This window comes from Aphis gossypii, chromosome 1 (genome assembly GCF_020184175.1).
Source record: "Aphis gossypii isolate Hap1 chromosome 1, ASM2018417v2, whole genome shotgun sequence".
Classification (NCBI taxonomy): Eukaryota; Metazoa; Arthropoda; class Insecta; order Hemiptera; family Aphididae; genus Aphis; species Aphis gossypii.
Genome location: NC_065530.1, coordinates 13,727,935 through 13,751,963, shown reverse-complemented (window position 1 = coordinate 13,751,963; position 24,029 = coordinate 13,727,935). Strand labels below are relative to the sequence as shown.

At 25.7% G+C, this 24,029-nt stretch overlaps 3 protein-coding genes across 3 annotated transcripts; 1 reads left to right on the top strand and 2 right to left on the bottom strand.

The window, feature by feature from the left end:
• Nucleotides 1–1,532: 1,532 nt before the first annotated feature.
• LOC114128635 (protein FRG1 homolog) lies at nt 1,533–4,154 on the bottom strand. The gene is made up of 6 exons (XM_027993191.2): nt 3,885–4,154; nt 3,620–3,699; nt 3,421–3,546; nt 2,749–2,915; nt 2,038–2,240; nt 1,533–1,758 (listed from the first exon to the last, which is right to left on the bottom strand). The coding sequence occupies exons 1-6, from the start codon at nt 3,941–3,943 to the stop codon at nt 1,611–1,613; spliced, it is 783 nt and encodes a 260-aa protein (XP_027848992.1). The 5' UTR covers nt 3,944–4,154; the 3' UTR covers nt 1,533–1,610.
• A 1,622-nt stretch (nt 4,155–5,776) lies between these two features.
• LOC114128634 (protein sarah) lies at nt 5,777–7,466 on the top strand. Its single transcript, XM_027993190.2, has 5 exons — nt 5,777–6,212; nt 6,289–6,511; nt 6,582–6,755; nt 6,820–6,988; nt 7,210–7,466. The coding sequence occupies exons 2-5, from the start codon at nt 6,302–6,304 to the stop codon at nt 7,335–7,337; spliced, it is 681 nt and encodes a 226-aa protein (XP_027848991.1). The 5' UTR covers nt 5,777–6,212; nt 6,289–6,301; the 3' UTR covers nt 7,338–7,466.
• Nucleotides 7,467–7,894: 428 nt separating this feature from the next.
• LOC114128626 (cullin-5) lies at nt 7,895–23,502 on the bottom strand. The gene is made up of 17 exons (XM_027993181.2): nt 23,384–23,502; nt 17,115–17,756; nt 16,644–16,856; nt 15,674–15,856; nt 13,798–13,939; nt 13,490–13,710; nt 13,319–13,412; nt 13,127–13,257; nt 12,865–13,032; nt 11,472–11,606; nt 11,279–11,403; nt 11,078–11,208; nt 10,456–10,628; nt 10,203–10,364; nt 8,603–8,721; nt 8,401–8,524; nt 7,895–8,329 (listed from the first exon to the last, which is right to left on the bottom strand). The coding sequence occupies exons 2-17, from the start codon at nt 17,127–17,129 to the stop codon at nt 8,135–8,137; spliced, it is 2,331 nt and encodes a 776-aa protein (XP_027848982.1). The 5' UTR covers nt 17,130–17,756; nt 23,384–23,502; the 3' UTR covers nt 7,895–8,134.
• Nucleotides 23,503–24,029: the final 527 nt, after the last annotated feature.

Sequence of the window (24,029 nt, the reverse complement as noted above, 5' to 3'; positions counted from 1 at the left end):
TATGAAAAATAACTGAATTAATAATTGTCTCCATGATACACTTCTAAGGATATCTCTTTGACCAAAATTTAAAATGATATATAATAAAATATTATATGAATCAGTCAATAGGCTTAGTATAACTCTGAAATAAAGTAGGTACTAATTTTTTTTTATTTAATCATTTATTGTTTTGCCAAATTTTATTGGAAAAATATTTGTAATTTTAAGTTATAAAATGGTAAATATCCATTCAAAAATCCATTCTTCTAAGTTTTTTTCTTAAATACTTAACTATTTAAAACAATAAAATAATATTTTGTTTTATTTAAATTAAATTTCCTGTTACACAAAATTTCACTAGGACATTTTAAAAAGATAATCATGATAAGTACTAAATAGTATATAGTTATTATACCTATAATTATGATATAACTGATATAAGTATTATATTTATGTATAATCGTTTGTAAATACAATGTAATATTAAACACGAACGATTTTTATGATCATCCTGATTCCCGACCGTCGTCTCATAAATATTTAAGACCTTTGAAACTGTTATGATACATTTTATGCAAATTTTATCTCTATTTTATTACTTTTCGACTTTTTAAAACATTCTGTATCCGCTTCTGTAATACTAAAACAGAGATTTCATGACGAGCGGATAATTTAATTAATATTCAAATGATTTATTTAAATCGTTTATGGTATAAATATATTCAGTGCCGTAGTGTCAATCTTAGTTTATATTAATAATGTACGATACTACGATGTCATTATGATTGTATAAAGTATCCACATAAATGCTCCATTACACACTACGTTTATTCTAAGAGATTTATATTCTTGTTAAAATTTATACCGGAGTGACAAATGGTTTTTTTCTGATGTCTAAAACCACCGAATATGACTTACTGAGTTACTCCCTTATGATTATTTTAACATGAACCAGATTGTAAAACTATCTAAATGAAAAAAAAATCTTATTTATAGCAATTTATTTATTAATTTGAGCAATACTAGAGTCTAAAACCTAAGATTGCATACAATTATGTACATATAGAGTTATGCATACCCTGTACCTACTCATAACATTTAAAAGTTTAGACTAAACATGTTTTAAGTCCATTTTACCATAATAAGAATGTTATAGTCATAGAAGCTAATTAAAATCTAAGATTAATTTATAAATTAAAATAAATATGTTAAAATAAAGTTATAATTACTCGTATAAAAAAATATAGGTATCTACTTATAATATATTTAATATTATATGGAAAAGTGCCGAAACATAGTTAAATAAACTCATTAGCATTTTTTATATGATTATTCACAGGGGTTTCAGAGCTGAGAGCAGTGTCTCTAAGGAGACACCTACATAATATTAAATATTATTAAAGGTATTAAAAATAGTATTTTGAGGGTTCCTTTATTTGTATAGGTTTATAAGAAAATAACTTTTTTAGAAAAATTATACAAGATATATAGTAGCAATATTATATTAAATTTGAACTTTTAAGGAGTTTAATATACACAAATTTGATAAGTACGTATTAAATGTTATATATTTTAATTAAATTTAAAAAAATTACACTTAGTTTAATAAAGATACATTGAAATGTATACTATTTACAATATCTGTCTGCTTTTGTTTTTGCTCTTCTGTCTAATAGTGATTCATGTAATTTTCCCTCTTGTTGAGCTTTCTTCAATTCACTTCTTTTTCCTTCGATCATACGCATCTTCTTATCTTGAAATTTTTGAAACATTTTCCTGATGATATAATAATAAATATAATTATAAAACAATATTATAAGTTACTAATATTATGCTAGGTAAATAATCCAAAATACTAGCCTCACATAGGTTAGTGATCAGGGAAAAAATGATGATATTAATAGTTTAAAATATCAATGAAAAAAATTTCAAAAATAAGTACAAATTATAATGTATTTAAAAATACAAACTTAATTGACTATATGATAATATTGTTTAAAATATGTAATAAATGTAAATGTATTATGGGCATATAGAAATTATGAGAATGCTTACACATAATTTTTTTCTATGTCTTTAATATTCCCTTTCTTTTCGTCCAATTTATCGATCTCTTCTTCTGTATTTTCAACTGCTTGAAGTCTAACTTTAACTAACTCATTTGGACCAGCAGTTCGATTTTTCGCAACCAAAGAATCATCTTCATCTCGTATACTAATAAAACATCCAGTAGAAGCTAGAATTGCTAATTTGTTATCCTTTAATTTATCAACAAAATAAAACTTACATCAATAATTATTTCAATTATAACTTAAAAAATTAAAACGTCTATTAATATCTAAAATATATTTCTATATTATTTTTAGTAAAGTGCCAAATTAAACTGTTAAATAACTAAAATAAGTTAGTTTAATATTTTCAAAAATCAAAAAAGAATATACATTATTCTATGTTGGTTTAGTATATTATATGTTATATATTTTTTTTTTTATTTAGCTTAAGCAATAGCTGTGAGATTATTTTATTACAGCAGGGTTACATTAGGTTTTTGGAACACGTGTTTTCATATTTATGTGGGACATAGTTACACTGCTAAGATTTAAAAATCTGGAAGATCAAAAGTCTAAGAGCTAGCATCCAGGTTGGATTTAACTACAGTACTAAACCATACAATATCAAACATAAAATATAACACTGTGTATATACACCCAACCATAGTCGCAATTTTATGGACACCCACTATAATAACTGTTTATATTTTATTACTTGAAAAATTGGTTCAAATTGTTCGAGTGGTCCAATGGCATCAGATCTTCCAACTATAGTTCCATCTTTATCAACGCCTAAATACTTTCCATATCCAGATTTTAAAGCAATTCTTGTTTCATTGACAATAATAGCTGTTAAAATTTCTTCTGGTAAAGGACCTTCTCCTATAAAATAAAAACAAAAATAAACTTTTATACCTGTAAGATTTCAAATTAAGAGAAATCAAATAAACTTTTTTGTTTAAATTTATACCAAATATTTACTAAATTTAACATTTGAAAACATTAAAATAATTCATCTATAAATCTACAATGAAATCTTTCATAACTTATTTTCCAAAATTATTAATGCATTAATATTTTTTGTATATATTAAACTAATCCATACACACTTAAATTAAACTACAGTAAGTTCCCGTTACAACGAACTCCAAGGGACCGAATTTTTTTTTTGTTATAACAGAAATTTTGTCTTAACGAAATAGCTTTTGTATGTAGTTTTTTGGTAGGGAACCTCTATGACTTTCGTTATAACGGGATTTTTCGTTGAATCGGTATTCGTTGTAATGAGAACTTACTGTATTATACTATTTTGATTTGACTTTTAAAATAGAAGTAAAATTACACATAAAACCATCCAACAAATAAAATCATTATTTATAACACTAACCTTCATTATGAGGAGGCCCTAATGTAAACAGTCCATTGTCCATTGCAGTAACATAGGTTTGAGAACCAAATTCAAGAGCTACTGGTCCTGAAATTTCACTTACTAATTTTGCCTCGGCCCAGTTTCCTATAAATAACAAAAAACAAATGATATACAATGTTATACATACTTAAAACAAATTGATTAATTGTCAATGTACCATGGTTAATTTTTTCTTGATTTTCTTCAACATTAATTTTTTCATCTTTATTTTTAGACTTATTCTTTTTTTTCTTCTTCCTAAACATTTTAAATGGATTTTTATTTATATTATAGCTGTATAAAATTATATTATTTTTCATGTTATAACAATACTTATAGGCTATAGCTAATGATGCCACTTATAATGATTCAGAAGCTCAAATAAATATTGTTTCGCAGAAAAATTTTCAATTATTAATTAAAACATTGTATATTCAACTTACTTGACTTTTTCATTTTTCAATACCAACTTGGATACCCTAACTTTGTTGTACTCTGACATAATTACTTAATTATAAGATAACGTTAAGTGTAATTGTGTAAAGGAAGATTACAATTTTAATGGAATATGGAAACACTATAATATTATGTTAGACGATATTAAATTTAAATATATAATTACTATAGTTCGATAAGTACTGACTACTGGAAGTAGTTAAGTTAGTAAGTTACTTTTTACTTTTATAGCGATGATAGTGGAATATGGACGCGATTTTTAAATTAAAGAAACATTGATAATGAATTGTTAATACGCCGGATATATGAGATATGAGATATGAGATATGGGGAACAGAAAAAGTCTCGAGAATTAAAAGTGCGGGAAAATAAGTACTATATAATTGGAATATTTTAAGTAAAACTTAATATATCTAATCACTATGAATTATGATATAAACGTTTCAAAACTAAATTTTAATAAAAAAATGTACAAATTGAAATATATTAAATAAAACTTATATAATCACTCCGTATGATATATTATGCACGCGTTTTTTTTTAGGGAAAATAATATAGAACAAAATAGAACTTAACGATTTTTTAAAAACTATAGCTCAAAATATTAAGTTAAAACGATAATAATTTATTTTATTTTATTATTATACTTTTTTATTACCTATAATTTATTTTTTTTAACGTTTAAGTATATCATAATTCATTAAATGAAAATGTCATATCAAGTGATTAAGGTACCTTTATGTGTTATTCAAATATTCCAATTTGTACTTTATTTCCTATACCTTTTTTTTTTGTACCATCCCGGATCCATAGTTATTATATTAGGTACTCTTACTCTGTGGCCGGATCGCCCGGATCCGTGAGACGGTGACCAGATGATTTAATAAAAAAAAAAATATAAATAGGAAAAAATATTATTTATTGAAGTATAATATTATAATATTGATTATTATATAGTAGGTACTAAGTATATTAGGACATTACCTACGTCAATGACAAAACCTATATTCCTGTGAGCTTCGATTAATATATTTAGGTAGGTAGGTATCGCTTTAAAATGTTAAATGGTGTAACACTTTTTCAAGAATCCAGCACTAAAACGTCTAAACTTTCGTTTTTAGCGGGACAAACGGTAGACTCAGTAGAGTATCGATTTTCAATATAGAATATAAATAATTTTTATTATTTTCATTTTTCATGCAGGAGTCCCGTTTTCAGTATAAGTAATATTATAATCAAATCGGGACTGTGCAATGTAGTTCCGTGGTAGTATGTACCACTCACTTAACGTTCCGCTTTTAAGCTTATAGTTAAAATGATCATAGTATAATATTGAAGAGCAAATACTTTTTTGTTACAATATTTAACTAGGATCTATTACCTACCTAATTTTTAAAGTTAGTAAAGAACGTTAATAATTTAAGCTAAAAATACCTACATATTAACCTTATCAAGCGTCCAAACGTCTTTTGGTATTCTCTATTTGATTATAAAGAAGTCAATTATTAATTATTTTAATTTGCCTACCATTATAATAAAATATTATAATTCATAAGCTATAAACAATTATAAGTCTATGAGTAAGACGGTACCTGGTACGTCCACATCAGTGGCGAACCCAGGGGGTGGATCCCCCTCCTCCTTGGCTCATGCCATAGTATTTATTTTTATTTTATATTTTTAAAGTTATCCAGAAAAACAATATAATATAATAAATAAAAAAATTTCCTGGACCTCACCCCTTGAATAAATCCTGGTTGCGCCACTGGTCCACATAATAAAATGTCTCGAATCTTCACCAGTTCTGTGCATGGCGCCAAGGCTAAAAAACAGCTGACTTGAGCGTTATCAGCTAGGTCTTTACTGCGGTTAAGTCCCTTCTCGATTTCAAGTGATTCGTGGTATACATAAATAAGTTCACTGTTCAGCATCAGCTCTAGCTACAAGTTTTGTTGTCTTCTTTAACAATAACTAATTTATTTTCATATTACTTATCTGGGGCATCTGGCCTAAACCTCTGCTGGACAGTGGACGTGTCTGGTAGACGTCTCATCGGCCATCATTAATCACCACTGACCGCGAAAGTTTCGGATTACAGTAGTGTCCTGTTACATGGCACTGATAAATGACATTTCACATAATAATTAATAACAGTGTTATTGTAAATTGTATGCGAACGGTGTAATTTAAAATTGAAATACTCGTTGAAATACCTCTCATACAATAAAGTTTACTACTGACTTTCAGTTCAAAATTATAATGTTTGTTTAAAAACAGTAATCATAATATACTTAAGCCGTAACTTCTAGTTGACTGTGAGTATCTCCCAAAATTTGATATTGTCTACATTAATATTTGTAATAATATTTTTTTTAACTATCATTCGTGTAGTGCGAATACCACGATGGTGGACGAACAAAAAGAACTCCAGGATCAAGAGATTATTGTTAACGAAGTCGATGGATTGCCGAGTTTACTTGATGACAAAAATGATTTATACAAAGCTGTGACCTCTGAACAATCGTCTTTAGATGATTTAAACGATGAAGATTTGCCCACATCTTTAATTGTTACTAATGTTGATCCTGCAATTTTTAAGGATGATGATCTTAAGGTTGTATCTTATTGTCTGAATAACTATAATGTATTTTTTTTTTGATACTATCGTTACAATAATTTTACAGAAAGAAATGGAAATGTTGTTTAGTCGTTTTGGGGAAATAATTTCCGTTCAATATTTCCGTAGCTTCAAGCGTTTAAGGGTTAACTATGGTACTTCAGTATCTGCTGCCAATGCCAGAATTCAGATGCATCAAATAAGGTTTTATGACACAATAATCAATTGTTACTTTGCACAGGTAAATTATATTTGTTATTATATTCTAAATAAAATATTTTAAATAACATAGCGATTTATTTAAGCCTGTTACACCAATTGATGCGGCAGATCAACACTTACAATTACCAGCTCCAGTAAAACAGTTTTTAATATCACCTCCAGCATCACCTCCAGAAGGTTGGGTACCTAGAGCTGAAGGCGAGCCTCTTATAAATTATGATTTACTTGCTGCTATAGCAAGCCTCACGCCCGGTAATAAATTATACTACTTTGTTTCATATATATTTTTACATGTATGATTTAAAAGAATTTCATAATTTATATTTTGTATAAAATAATAATACATTATAAACATTAAATACAATTATGATTAGTAACTGTTTTGATTGTATGAATGTATATATATATATATATATATATATATATTATAAAGCCTGTTAATAATTATGTTTATAAATACTTGTTGATTTCAGGTCAACCCCATGAAATCCATGCTGCAACCGATACTCTACCAGGCATTGTTTTACATGTGGCTGAAGGACATGAAAATACTAAAACATCCGTTTCTACTATTCCTCATACAAGGCTACCAGAAAAATAAAATGGTGTTTTTTTTAATCTGTGTTATTTTCTTATTAGATATCTATGTATGTTTAAAGATATTTTGTGTATTTTATTTAATATTTTAAATACTTATCATTATAATTAATATAAACTATCGTATTTTTAATTTACTATTATTTTTGTAGTATAATTGTTTTATTAGGACACATTATTTAACAAGTTTTTCTTAAAATGGTTGTATGTTTGACAAAATTTCTAATCATTTTAGATTTATTTCCTTTAAGACTGTCATTAAAATTACTTATAATATAAATTTTAAGTTTTAATACATTCATAGTGTGTAAAATATGAATAATAATAAAAATGTGTAAAAATGTAAGTGTTAGTTATTTAAAGGAAAATATTTTTTTTTTCATAATTACTTATTAATAGGGAGCTTAACTTGATATCTATCACTTGTGAAAATAATATTTTTTCCAAATATTTAAAATTAATTATTAATACTAATCAAATGAAAATGGAATATTATGTTAATGTGATCATTTTTTTCTTTTATAAAAAAAAAAAAGGAAACAAAAACATTAATTATAATAATTAAATAACTTGATCATTTAAAATTTAATAGAATCAATTATTAAGTATTTACAATACACAGAATGATACTCTAACACATCTTGTACAAACAATTATACACAAATATTTACATCCAACATCTTTGGTAAAATAAAAATAAATTAATAAATAAACTATGAAAACAAACATTAACTAGTATGTAAATGATACACAAAAGCTTAATGTAGTATCACAGATACCGTGGTACTATTAGGATAGCAATTATGCAATGTAAACAAACAGATTAATATCATCTTCATCCCGTTTCATATATTTATGTTCAATTAACCATTCAACTTGTTCTTTGATCATTTTTTTACTTGGTAAAAACATATTTTTTAATATATCAACTAATTCTGTTTGGAGATTCCAATTTGATATTTGTTTTCGCATCTTTAATATTTTTATAATCGCTTCCTAAAAAAAAAAGACAATTATAAAACTACTGTCTTGTTTAATGTAAGGATCAATATAATATAAATACTCACTTGTACTCTTAATATTCGTAATTGAACAATACATTCATTATCTTCTTCTTTACTACGTTCGGTAGATAGTTGTAGTCTACCAATTAAATTTATTTTTCCTCTTTTTTGAAGTTTACCATTTTTGCTAAATAAGTTAATTTTATTATAAAATTATAATGTTTAAAAATTAACCAAATAAATTACATTGTATCAAGGTACTTACACTATAGAAAACTGTTCATTAATCCAAAATAATGTATTCTCATTGAATTCTTTTGGAGATGGTACTTCAGGTTCTACTAGTACTACTTGTTTTTTTAATTTTGGAAAATTAACTAACGACTAAAAACAACAATAATTTCATAATATTAATATCGGCGCTTGAAATCAGTTATAAATATTATTCACATTTTCTAATATTTTAACTGTACACAAAAATAAAACATTAAAATTATTTTCACAATACAGTAGAATCTCAATTATTCATGTTTTGATTTTCCAAGTTCGCGATTAACCATGTTCCCTTTCTGAAAATTTGTACTAATAGCAAAACAATAGACACATAAGCAATGCATAATATTATATTGTATGAAAGTTAAGAACGATAAATAATAATAATTAATTAAACTATGTATACTTCAAAATTTAAGCCCTGATATAATTTATAACAAGAAAATGTATACACACATGTATAATATAATATTGTTAAATAAATAAATAAAAAGTCTCGATTAACTGTGGTTTTTATTAAACCATGTGATCCCTTACAAAATTACCCCGTGATAATTGAGGATCTATTATACCTAAATTAAAACCTAGAATTTGTAAAACCTATTTATAAATCTAAAAATAAAAACTAATATTGATCTTATTCAATATTTAACAGCCATTGTTAATGTTTTAAAAATTGGTCATTGGAGTGAAGCTGTACACAATAATTACAAATTTAATGTTTATCCATAAATTATCACGTTTACATTATTTTATGTAAAATAATCATATTATTTTCTTACGAAAAATTTATTTTAATATATCAATAATAACTGTAGGATTAATGGGACCTAATTCTCTAAAAATGTTATACTCTTATTTATGTCTTAACAAATTGCTTTAACACACGTTAAAAAGAAATTATTCTACAATATTCATTATATCAAATTTATATCCAAAATTTATCAGAAAAAAAATTTGATACAAGTTAATACATAAGCTACATACTCGCTTGTATCAAGGTTGAAGTTTGATACAGGTCAATATCTGCTGGTAAATCGCACATGTAATTTAGTAATTTCTAAAATGAATATATTGATATAGGTATACTAAAACGTCTACCTTGAAAATCTTTAGATTTATTATTGGGGAGTAAAAATGGTTGAAAAAAACTATTGAAAAATATTCTAATTCAGGCGTGGTTCTATGACTACATTTTCAAATGGGCCACAGTAGATTTATAATTAGATTTTAACTGCAAATAATATTTCTAATTTCCTTCCCTTACCTTTACATTTAAAAATAAAGGACACCAAACATTTTGGTACGGAGAGCTGCCTACCCTACTTATACACTAGAACCATCAATGTTCAAGTTCCTAATAACTAAGATAAAAAAAATTTGTCAATGCAATTACTGGTAAATTAGAATAAAATTTAAAATAAAAAAATACACTAACAAAACACAACCCAGAAATTTCTTTTTTAAGAACCATTCTCAACTTACTTATAAATATACATAAAATAATGCTTCAAATTGAAAATTAATAAGTTTTCCATAATAAACTTAAATTATAAGTTCTAGAATTACCACTTCAGCATTTATATACTAACCCATAATGTCCGTCGTAATTCAGGATCAGGCAACTCTGTAGCTAATCTAAGGTTTTCATAAGATATTTTATCTTTTGGTCTTTGATTCCATGCGAATAATACTGCCATTTGAAATGTGGTTACATCAATATCAAATCGGCCAATTTCATTTAAAAAGGTTATCTGCATATAATATCATTTTTATTTTAAAGTGAATAATATGTATATTGTTTGTATTTATATTTCATACCAAAAAAAAAAAAAATGTACTTACTGTGCCATTAGACATGTGATGATACCATTGTAATTTACGACCACTATGTTTTTTACGATAAAAGTCTTCTACTTCTGGTATATAGTCTTCTAACTCCATAGGTAATGATACTGTAACACGTTCACTACCTCGTGACCAAGCTCCAGCATTCAATATTTTGATATTGATAGAATCTATAAATCACCAATTGTATTCACATATTTGCATACCAATTTTAAAAAGAAAATTTTAAAAAATATATTGAAAACATTAACTACAATTCTACCAGTAAAATAATTGATTTACATTTTGTTTTACATAGTAAATCATGGTATATTAATAATATATGATTATTTATGCAAAAATTAAATTAACCTTTTTTTCTGACTCTTGGGAAATGTTAAGGGATAGGATTGCAAGGGCCAAACTTTATTTGAATTAAGTTACAGTATAATATCTATGCATAAATATGAATTAAAACATAAACTGTCTTTTACATGCTATGAGCCAAACTGAATAATTTAGTTACTTCAAGCTTGAGAGTTGAGATATGAGTAATTTATATTTGTATTACATGTTGTGCTATATTTTGTCTATTCTAAAAATACTATCTTTTATTTAATACAAATTTGAAATTAATTACCTGCAATACTTCCTTTAAGATTTCTATAGGTTTCTTTAAACTGTTGATTTAAATCTTCACTAACTTTTATATCTTGGAACATTCTAGCTAGTTTATTTACATAATCTGCGGGCATACCAACTTCCCTTAGCCTATATAAACATACAAGTAAAAAATATTATTTTAGTACAAAGATACAAAGTATTACTTGATAAACTGTACCATTCAACCATATTTTCTTCTTTTTCAGAATCGGCAGAAGTGTCTAGTATTAATCTACGAGTTAAATGTGCTTTGTGAAACCTCATAAAAACATCTTTATTTTGAACATATTTTAACACAAGTAGCTAAAACCATAGAAATATTACAAGTGAGTATTGGATTAAACCAAGAGTAATTTATACTTCATACATACCACATCTTTCAATTTACTTTCTATCTCATCAGCAGTTAACCTTTTACTTAAAGGTGTTTTTCTTAATAACATATCACAATAGTTGGCTAACAATTCTGGACATTTTGATTCAGGCTGACATTTCACCGCAGAATTCTAGAAAATTAGTTCAGCATTAAAAAACAATCATTTATTTAACATACTAACACAATAATGTATTGTTATTTAAACTGTAAAGTTAAATAACTCATGATCCAATTTTTTTTATTAAAAATTTACTCTTAAGAGGCTGTCACACCCGAGTTTGTTGTCTCCGTCTTACACAAATACGACATAGCAAATTTACATTCACCAGTTTCAAAACTAACAGCATACTTTTGAAACTAGTGAACAATAACATGCTATGTTGTTCGTGTGTAAGACGGAGACAACACATGCGGGTACGATATTATCTTAATTAAAGCTAACAACTAAACTATACAATATACATGGTATTACAACAATATACATTGTATATGATATCAATATGTATACATTTGCATGATATATTTCTAAAATTTATTGAATTATTGACAGTTTTATTATTATTTTGAAATTAATAGAAGATATTGTTAATATTATCAAAAACGAACAAAATATTCAAATTTGTACAATCTTGCATGTTTATTATTGCTGATTATAACACTTGTCAGTTATAACTTTATTATTAGCTTAACATTTAAAAATTAAAATTAAATATTGAAGTATGTATACTAACACTTAGAATAAAATATCAAAAATGTTAAACATTTTATAAGATAAAAAAATTAACACAAATTATTGTTTTATTTTATAATAAAAATTTTCAAATCCATAAAAAATATGATTAAATCAGTAAACCAAATTTCCATATAATGCCATTGAACTGAGGTATTAGTGGTATATATAAGATGATATAAATGTTATATTATAAATAAAAAATTATAAAAACATTAAATGAAGAGTACAATTTTTACTAGCAAAAATAAAATAGATAAAATATTTATCAATCACGTACCACTAATGTGTAAAAATAAAAAGATCGAAATTGTACAATCAAATACTTTACTTTTTAGTTAAATACATTTATTTTAAATAATAAGGCAGTAAAATACTACAATATAATTGTTTTTATTCATTAGTTTTTTAAAATAAGATATGAATTAAATAAGAAATTTTCAATGAGATCAGAATCGAATATTTATTTTTAATTTTCCGTTTTACCACCATTTGGCCTTACGGGTACCACAGTTTAAGAACCGCTAATTTAAAATTTTTAATGACACTTAAAAATATTATTCTTCTGTATATTCATAGCTAAGTCATGTATTGATAACCCTCCAAGATGGAAAACTTCCAGATTAAAAATCACTGATATATAATAATAAATACTAACTTGTTTTGTGGGTAGTTCTAATCGAAACACAGTAGTATCATTAACTACTTGTTTGTATGCTTTATCCCTCGCAGTTAAAAACCTTGGGTCGTCATTAAATGCTTCTTGTACTAAATTACTAAATTTATGAAACAATAGAAGAAGTTGTTCCACATACTTTTCCGAATCCTATAACTCAATGAATATATATATTAAAATAAATAACATACAATTATGTTTATGATTATAACCATTGGACTTTTAATGAAAACACAAGTTTTACCTGAGTTATAATATCTGCTGATGCCATCATATCGGCTAAACCTGCACTTACAATATAATCTTCTAAATCTTTTAACATTTTTAAAATTCCATCAGGTACTCGATCCATTAATTTGAATAAAAGTGATAATTCTAAAATAATAATAAAATAAAATAAGAGCAAATTCAATTTAATTATTTGTTTAAACTATACTTTCAGTATCATTGCTTTTTATCATATCTGTACATTCAGCTAAAATAGTATGGCGAAAATTAGAAACCAATACCATAACACAACAATCTGTCAACTAAAAATAAATATTAATATTTCAAAACATAAATCAACTATAATATAGGTTTAAAATGTAATCAAACTAAACAATACCATTTGGACAGAACCACTATTGGTTTCTAAATATTTTTGAGCACGAATTTCTTCTTCTCGAAGTTTCAGATCAGCATATCGCATATAATTTTGAACACCATGAAGCTCTAAATATTCAGGAGCTTTTGCTTTATAAAATGCTTCAGTTGTTTCAATATATGCTCGCTCAAAATTATCTCTATATATTTGAAGTTTATCATCATAATTTGAGCATAGATTAACTAAAACAGTAAGTTGATAAAAAAAAAATGTATGCTATTTAGAATGGTACATAAGTTTATTTTTAACAAAACTATAAGCATACTCACCATATGATTCTCTTACACCTATAACTAACTGAGAGTCAAATGCCTCTCCATTTCGCTCTAAGTAAACAAGTTTCATAGCTGAATCTTGAAGTCTCTGTTTTATATCATTAAAAATACTTTGATTCCAACTGTCCAACATCAACTAAATGACACCAAATATTAAATATGATAAAATATAATTTCTATAAAAAATAAATATAGTATAACACATTTTTTTTTTATTTAAAATATTGTATTTTCAAAACAATTAAGATGAATTAAATTTTGAAACTAATGGTAATAGTTTCAAGTACATGAGATGAAAATTGAATGAGTATTTACAGTGATTAGTTTTTGAGTTACAACCATTTAAAAAAATCAATTTGGTCAAAAATTGGTTTTGTGTAAAAATTGCCATTTTTCCGTCACTGTTTTGAAAACTGTGGGAAAATGTTTACTTTTGACCTCTATAATGCGCCAAAGATATTTAGTATTCACTTTGCCATTAGAAACCACCCCCGGAAGTTTGAAATTGAATCATTATTTTGAAAAGTTATGCTATACATACAAAACAAAAACAAAAACAAAAAAACACTCATCATACTAAAATCAATATATTCATCATTTTGTTCAGAATCTAAAATATTTTAGGAGATTTAAGGTAATACATTTTCACTTATATAACAAGTAGTTTACAAACTTACAATCGTAGGATTATATATTTCACATTAAAAACCTCAGTACTTTAAAATATTAAAATATATATTTTTATATTTTAGAATCTAATTTTCGAGGTAGTGCTGCAAGTCATTTGTTTAATATTAATGTAATCATTTTTAAAAATATTTGTGAGAACCAATCCAGTCAGTTGGTATCATCTAATATTATTTCTTAAATAAGTTTTTGTTCTCCACAATATAGGAAATGATTGTTTTATAATAACAGTTAATACTATTAAAAAAGGTACTTTACATACTTTATGTTTTATATTTGGATATAAATCTCTACACATTAGACTTAGTTAATGAAAATTTTGGGCAATTTTCTGAATCATCAATGTATTTGATTTATTTAATTTGCCACTATACTTTCCAAATTTTGATCTTAGAAGCAAATGAATCAAAGTTTGGTAATAAAGGTTTGTAAAACAGTGCACATTCTTTTAATTGAAATATTTTGAGTTATTTACTTTGGTATTAATAATTTTAAAGAGGTAATTACAAAATAATGTTCAGAAAACCTGCTGTCTAGTTAGTCAATAAAATAATCTAATAATAGCAAAAAAATAGTATGTGTATATTATTCAATAATAATTATTATCTAGTAAATAAGCTGACGTGATGTTAACCTTCTATCCTGAGCAAAATAATACAACCTTAAAGCATTGAGTTTTTAATAAAAAAAAAAATGTTTTTAAGCTCTCATCCAAGTTATTCCTTTTTTTTCTTAAAATTTTTTTATTTCTTCAATTTATTCATAACAATAAGACAAATCAATATTGATTTTCGAAATGATATACATAGGAGTAAGGTTAAAGACTAAAGGTATGTTTTCCTTGCAGTGCCCGGACACTCTACACTGGTGTGAGACCAGTTTTGTTGCCTAACGCCGCATCACATTCAAAATACATCGATTTAAAGTACAGTGTTTGACACGGCGTCTGGACGCCACGTCCAGATGCTACAAGGAAAACATACCTTAAGTTATTTATCTTCCTCATTGACAAAAACCATTTTTACTCAATAAAAATTCACTATTTTCCTTAAATTTGAAGGCTATACCTAAAAGTTTCCCTTGTGTATATGTTATGTCTATTGTGACACAAGTTAAATTTACACACAAAGAAATAAACAATGTTAAGTTTTATTCTATTACATGAAATAAGTATTAATTTTACCTTTCGGACAACAGAATCTTTATCAGCATTGCATTTTTTTATACCAATTGTTGATTTCCCAGCAAGAGAATTTTCTAATTGTCTAAAAGGAGTTGGTAGATAATTACACTGAGTGAAAAACTTTCTCCACTCAGTGATATAAGCTTTAAGCAGAGCTTGGTCTTCTTGATGGGCCATAACTCTCTAAATAATATACAAATATAAAATTAAATTAAATTAAAAATAAAAATTCCAATAGGTAGTAATAAAATATCTAAAACAACATTATATTTTTATATAGGTAGGTAATTATATTATAACTTTTTTATACTTATTATATAATACAGTGAATTCTTATTAATTCTAACATCGCTATCACGAACTACAATGAATTCCCCTTGAAACTACCATTACACTTAATAGCGTTTTGCTCTCAATAACTCAATATAAAATTAATCGTTTTTCATTATCTCGAGTACACAAATAATATTTTTATCATCATTAATCTAAGCAAGAGTGAAATTGAACCACAAAATGAGGAGGAAGTCACTTTTCAAATTCAACAAGCTAAACATGCTTTAAAAAAATTAAGGAATTTATTTAAGACTACTATAGGCATAGAAGATAAGGCTTTTTCTGAATTATCTAATTTGGAAGATGCCGTGGCAGACAAAAGTAATATTAAGCGAACTTTAATAACAGATTTTGTTAAAAGAAATTATTTATTCAGTTATTTCAATTACTAAAATATTTTAAGTATTATGTATTTTAAGCATTTGTATAATTCGTAATATTCGTTTATTGTTTTAATTTTTTTTTAAAAACCTCAAACTTTTTCCGATTTGACATAACGAGAATCTACTGTACCTTCAGTTATCATTTTTTATTATATTAAATAAATCGAAATATAATTAACTTTAAAAAATTTTAATAAAACAAAAAAGGAATTCAAATTATGATTTAATATCTAGATAATTTAAAAATATTTTACTTGTTGAGCCTTTTTTATAAATTCCATTATATCAGTTTTTAGAAATTGTCTCATTTTTATTGGTCCTTGTTCATCCCATAGACATACAAGGTGAACTGCATAAAATAAATCTTGCCATTCATTTTGAGTTACTGGTTCTTGTTGTAAGAGTTTAATAACTATTGGTCTCATTTCTGGCCATTTTTCTTCAAAACGGATTGCTGTTTTATCATTCTAAAATAAACGATAATTTAATTATAAAATTATAGAAATATCTCAAGTTTAATATTATATTAAAGTAATAACACAACTTGTCTAGAAGCTAAATATGAAAAGTATGAATGATTTTATTTTGTACATTTGACATAAGTTATTAAATCAAATAAATACAATTGCAATACAACATTAAATGAGGTAGATTTTAATCATCAAATACAAGAGCATTAACACACATTTTTTCAAGTAAATAGTAGGTATAATCCATAGGCTTACCTTCATTTGAGACATGTTTTATACAGAAAAATAAACTGGAAACACTTATTTTAATTTTGTTCCTATGTCAAGCAATGTACACGACGATCTACCGATTAAATACTAATAAAAGTTTTAGTTGAGTTAATAATTATAAAATAAAAACAGATCCGTGAGTTCAAAATAATCGTTGTTGACCGCGTAAATCCATTTCGGTCACTGAATTTTATCAAACGAAACTTAATTATACGATATACAGCATGTACCTGGCTAAAGGATCTGCAATTGAGATTTGAGACGTTAAATCGCTACTCGCTACTCCGATAGCATATATAAATATGTATACATATATTAATTATTTATTAGGTACACGAGAATATGAGATATTGAGATATAGAAAGTTGAAATTTCGATTTCGAGCTATACAACTGCCTACACTAGCGCTTCGCCGCTTCAGTACCAAACACACCAACGTTTATTGCAGGAAAATTGTATCACTATTAATGACGTCATTATGCCGTTTATCATCATTGTTATCAATTGACCACCACCACCACGTACTAAGATAATATTAATATACTATCTTAAATCGTGCTTATTGCTTAATGCTTAGTCGCTTGGATGATGATATCTTCTAATCGTTTAAGACCGTTGTGATTGTTGCTATAAATTAAAATATAATACATCAAACTATTAATAATATAATATAATCAATTATATACTAGCTATTAATTAATATATTTATATTATATAAATCTTAGTCCATGATCCGTGCTAATAACAGTAGCAACTATTGAGTATTGATTGTTGATAAACAAACTCATTAAATACACGTAGGCACAGATATAAAGTTTATACCACGCCTTAAGATCTATTTATATATCTTAATTCGTGGTTTATACTTGACATCAGTGTACATAAGTATAATTATAGGGGCGGATAGGCCTATCGAGAAATCAGGATTTTTCTGGTGGGCCCCTCAGAGTTCGTCGATTGCGTCCCGGACACGGGTAAACGATTATTTTCCTACCTTTTCTGTGTTCCGACTGCGTCCTATTGTATAGTAGCAAATAGTAGGTAAGCATAAATTTACATGAAAAATCTAATATATTTGTCACATATATATGCTGTGCAGATATATTTGCATATTTGTAAATATTAGCCACATGGATTTTGTGAAAGCTTTCATTCAAAATTCAATTCTTTTTTTCTATTCATCACATCCGAATATTCATCAATTTCTAAATATTTCTTAAATCAATGTCAAACAGATAGATACACATATAAAAAGTCGGCAAGTGGGTACCACGCTCTACTGTACATTAGGGGTTGGGGTGGACCTCGGACTAGGGTAGGTTAAATTTGAATGCAATGATAGGTGTCATTGTATACGAAAAACGATTCTGAACGAAGATGATTTGTCAGTCTAGAATATTTAACGTTAGATATAAATACAAACAATTTTATGAATTTTGTACTACAAAATAATTTTCAAATATTCATGATTTTGACGAATTTTTGTCAACATTTGAACTTCAAATGCTAATAAAAAAAATTGTGCCTATGTATTCTTATAATTTTTTAATCACTATAAGAATAACATATGAGGAACTTTGTATAAAATTTTCAAGTATTTTGATTGGGCCAAAAAGTTTTATCGATACTTCAAAAAAAAATGTTCAGAAAAATTGAAAATTTCAGTTGCCTATAAATATAGCTTAAAAAAACTCAAAATATTTTGAAAATTAAATCTTGTAAAGAAAATGCCAATTTAAATAACTGGTAAAGTTTTCAAGTATCTACGACTTATACTTTTTAAATAATAACAAATATTTAAAATCGTTATCGAGGATAAATCGTTATCGTTACACGATTTCGTAAAAATTTAAAATTCAAACGCACTTAAAATTTTTCCTTTAATGATGCTTCGAGTTTTCTCTATAGCTACTTGAAGAAAAACCTATGGAAAACTTAGTGTTGTATTTTTAATCCTTAGTTATAAACACAAAACATTTTATGATTTTTCAACTTCAAAATGACTTGCAAATTTTCACGTTTTCGACAGATTTCGTAAAAATTTGAACTATAAACGCTTATAAAAAAAATTGTGACTAACAGTTTTTAATTTTTTTTAGCTTCAATAAGAACAACTCATAAGGAACCTAGTATTAAATTTTCAAGTTTTTTTGGTCATCTAAAATTTTTTTACCAACACTTCAAAAAAAAATTCGCATAAAAATCGAAAATTTCAGTGGTCTATAAGTAACTTAAAAAAAGTCAAACATTTTTGAAAATTTAACTGTATACAGATAACACTAACATAAACATTTGATGAAAATTTCAAGTATTTACAGTGATTAGTTTTTGAATTACAACCATATTAAAAAATCGATTCGGTCGAAAACTGGTTTTGCGTAAAAATTCCCGTTTTTCCGTCATTTTTTTTTTTTTTTGTTTTTCTCGATTTTTTTGAAAACTTTTGGAAAATGTTTATTTTTTACCTCTATAATGCACCAAGGATATTCACTTTTCCATCGGAAACCACCCCCGAAGTTTGAAATTGAAGCATTATTTCGACTAGTTATGCTCTACACAGACACAAAAAAAAAATACATACATCATTGTAAAATCAATACATTCATCACTCCGTTCAGAATCTAAAATAACGTCTAGTCATAAATGTATATCTGTAAAACGAAGAGCAAAGTTACAAAAAAAATAAGAATTTATTGATGAACAAATAAACAACTTAAAAAATAAAATTATATCTCCTTTACAACATTTAAAACTATTTCACTTAAAAATCCTTTTTTTTATAACACTAATAAGTAATGACTGACTAGAAAGTAGAAATGTATTTTTTAAGTTCTTTAATAATTAGAAAATTAAAATACAAAAATAGTGTAGATAATTGAATGCTTATTATTTCAGGGCTAGAATTTGTATGCAACAGCATGTTTTTTTTTTTTTGCTACGTCCAGATGAAATTTAAGTGAGTAATGTCATGATTAATATTATTGTGATGAAAATAGTACTATTTTTATTTTGTATGTTTTTGCATATATTGAGTTAATGCATATTTAGTATAGGAATGATTGTATAATGTATTTATTGTATTTAAGTCGATAATAATTAAGCTGATAAAAGTCCATAACTTAATTTTTTGGTCAAATATAAATTTTATTTTTATAAATACAATCCTATGCGCTATGGTAAAATATACTATGTACGTTCGCCGACCATTTACTCGTATATTTGAAAATTTAAAAAATAATCTGTGATCGTAGCATAGAATTCACATATTTCTACTATTGAATAAGAATTATAAATTGTATTGCTAAAATAATAATTAATGCACGCGAAAAATTAATGAATAATTTAATTTTTAATCTCAATTATACGTATTACATGACAATCAGCTAATCACTGATGTATTCCTATAAATAAATATATTTTTTTGTGTATATATGTTTATTTAACCTTTGTATATTTAAAAAATTAAGATTCATATTTTTGCATATTTTGGTAAATAAAATGCATATTTTACAATTTTTTATTGCATACAAATCCTAGCCCTGCTTATTATATATTATACAATAGGACGCAATCGGAATATATAAGAAGGAAAGAAAATATAATTTACCTGTCCGACTTGTGACGCAATCGACACACTGAAAAGGTATAAAAGGTTGAAACGAGACGCAATCGAATGACGCCTGTCCGTATCAAATTTTGAGCCCCCCAGTAAAACTACGATATTTTAAATGTTATTACTTATTAATAAATAATAATATCAAACGATATACAATTTTTAAACAGTTTATTTTATTGGTATTTGGTGTATTAATGAAATAAATACTTTTGCGTTTACGGTTTTATAAAATAGGTACATGACAATGTAGTACGATTTCTATAGTATGTATAATATTATGGAAAATAAAAATATAATCTATATTATCATAACACAATGATGTCGTAATATTGTAAAATGTCTAATTTTAGAGTACTTATAATCATGATAAGTGGTAAGAAAGTGAGAATACCGTAGATTACGAAAACTGTATGTAAAAAATTATTTAATTGTTCAATCGTCATTCTATTGACAATTAAATTTCACTAGATCATTTCATCAAGCAAAGCTTAATTATTTTAATGACTAATGAGTATTGAAAAAAAATGTTAACTTAAATTAACATTAATAATATTATTGATAAGGTTGCTGAACAAAGTTATCTAAAATAATATATATATTAATGTATTCTAAATTGTAAATACTTTTATAAAAAATAAAATAATATGAGAGTAAGATAAAAGACTTGTTTTATAAAAGCAGTGTGAGCGAAACGAGCGAAAAAAATTTGAGCTCTTGAATTTAATTCTCGGTAACATAAATAAACCCTATCTTTGTACGAAAAAATAATTTTAGAATCTGAACAAAATGATAAATGTATTGATTTTATTATAATAATGTGTGTTTTATTTTGTTTTTTGTGTCTATGTACAGCATAACTTATCGAAATAATGCTTTAATTTCAAACTTTGGGGATGGATTCCGATGGCAAAGTGAATATTCTTGGTACATTACATAGGTCAAAAGTAAGGAATTTTCAACAATTTTAAAAAAAAAATCGGAAAAAACGAGAATTTTTACGCATAATCAGTTTTTGACAAAAACGATTTTTTCATATGGTTGTAACTCGAAAACGAATCACTGTAAATAGGTACTTGAAACTTCACCATATGTTTATATTAGTGTTGTCTAAATCCTGCTAAATTTTAAAAATAATTTAGCTTTTTTTGAGTTATTTATAAAAAACTAAAATTTTCAATTTTTCTAAGAATTTAAATTTGAAATTTTAATACAACGTTTTTTTAAGTTGTTCTTATTGTAGTTAAAAAAAAGTCAACAATCGTTAGACCCGACTCTTTTTGTATAATATCACTTTTTTCAATTATCTATCTTAATCACGCATTTACAGGTATAATATAGGTATATATTATAACATTAAAACTACTACATTATTATTGGAATTATTAATAAATCATGTTGTTGATCAGACAATAAAGAGCGTTGAAAAATGCCAAATTACGAATTACCTATAATTTAAAACTTTAGACTGCCTTAAAAATGTCAATTTTGAAGATATAAAAAACATGTTAAGATCAAAGTTGCTCAAAAAAAAATAGAGAGATTTAATTTACATGTTAAAATATATAAAGCACACTAACAGATGTAGTTATAGATAGTTAATAATTTTTAAAAGTGTACGACTCGCTGCGCGATATAAAGCACACTAACGTACCCATGTATTTATGTACAGGTATAATTATTGAACGGCAAACCGTAATTAAGATAATGATAAAATGTGTACCATTTAGATATATATGTGACCATATAGATTAACAAACTACAATATACAGATTACAGGGTAATCGGTCAAAAAGTCCATTTTGAAAAACACGAACAAAATGTCTTACAAGTACTTACAAGTCTTTAAAAAGATCAATAACAAAATTAATCAATAGGTGTTCTTGTAGGAATAAACTTTTTTCTTTATAAGACTTATAGATCAATAATCAAGGAAATAAAATACGTAAACTACAATAAGAAAATATCGGTTAAGATTATATGATCAAGCATTGACCTTTTTTTTACTATTGTTAAAAAAATATAGATAATATTATTTACTATCTACACTCTTCAGTAATTTATATTTATATAGCTATAGGAATGGCGGTGCTACTAGATTAGATTATATTGATTATAATATTTGTTATAGGCTATAGCAATTATAGTTTTCCGATGTTACAATAATTATACCACCTACCTACATTAGATATGAAGCTATAATTGCTTCAAACTGTCCTATATCCCTCCGCCACTGAATACCACTATAGGTCAGTGGCGTATATAGAAATTAATTATTAATTATATTTTCGGACTTTTTGTCTGACAATAAAAATGTGCTCGGACTTTTCGTCCGGGGTTCAGATTACGGATACACAGATACCAGGTTTTTACGTTGAAATTGGCATCACCTTTGTATGTTATAAATATTTTATTTTTATAAACTATTTTTGTTAACCTATACTTATGTGGCTCAATATTATGAAGTAAATTCAAACTTATATTTATTGTTAAATAAGAAGTACCTATTCAAACGCCAAAAAAAAATCGAAAAACTATTGAGCAAACAAACGTCGTATTATATTATTATTATGTATTAATATATTATATTATTATAATAAATATAAAATTATATTTTTGTTTTGCGTCAAAATTAACTTACGCCTAAAATTGGTGGCAACCAAAATTGCATGCGTCGAAATGACGTATGCGTTCAATTGTCGTTCGTCCAAATGGCCGTGTCCGAAAACACCCTCAAAGATATAGATTGAAACATTTTTACTGAAAAAATATGATGTGACGTGACACAAATATTTATATACATTTTTTAAAAATAAAGAAAAAATATTTTGAAAATTTTATCAAGTATAGAAAATTCTTAAATTAACACCTTGTGAAAAAAATCGTATATACAGTTATTTATTTTCGAATTACAACTAAATAAGAAAATCGATTTTGTTAAAAACTAGTTTTACATACAATTTTCGTTTTACTCTTTTTTTTTTTTCATATTTCTCGATAATTTTGAAAAGTACTGGACATTTTTTATTTTGACAAATAAGTAATATAAAATATTATAATAATTATAGATTAATATTTACATGTTGTAAACTTGTAAAAAAACATTCTTCTATATAAATCGTGTAACACATATTATTGTATATTATTGTAAAATCAATCCTCACAAAATCTACAGATCGTGATCGGTAATGAATCAATAAGCATTGATAAGTTTGAAAATTGAATGCACGGTGCCACGGTCTTAGATTAATTGAATGTAAAGTTTAAAAAACTAAAAAAGTGATAGG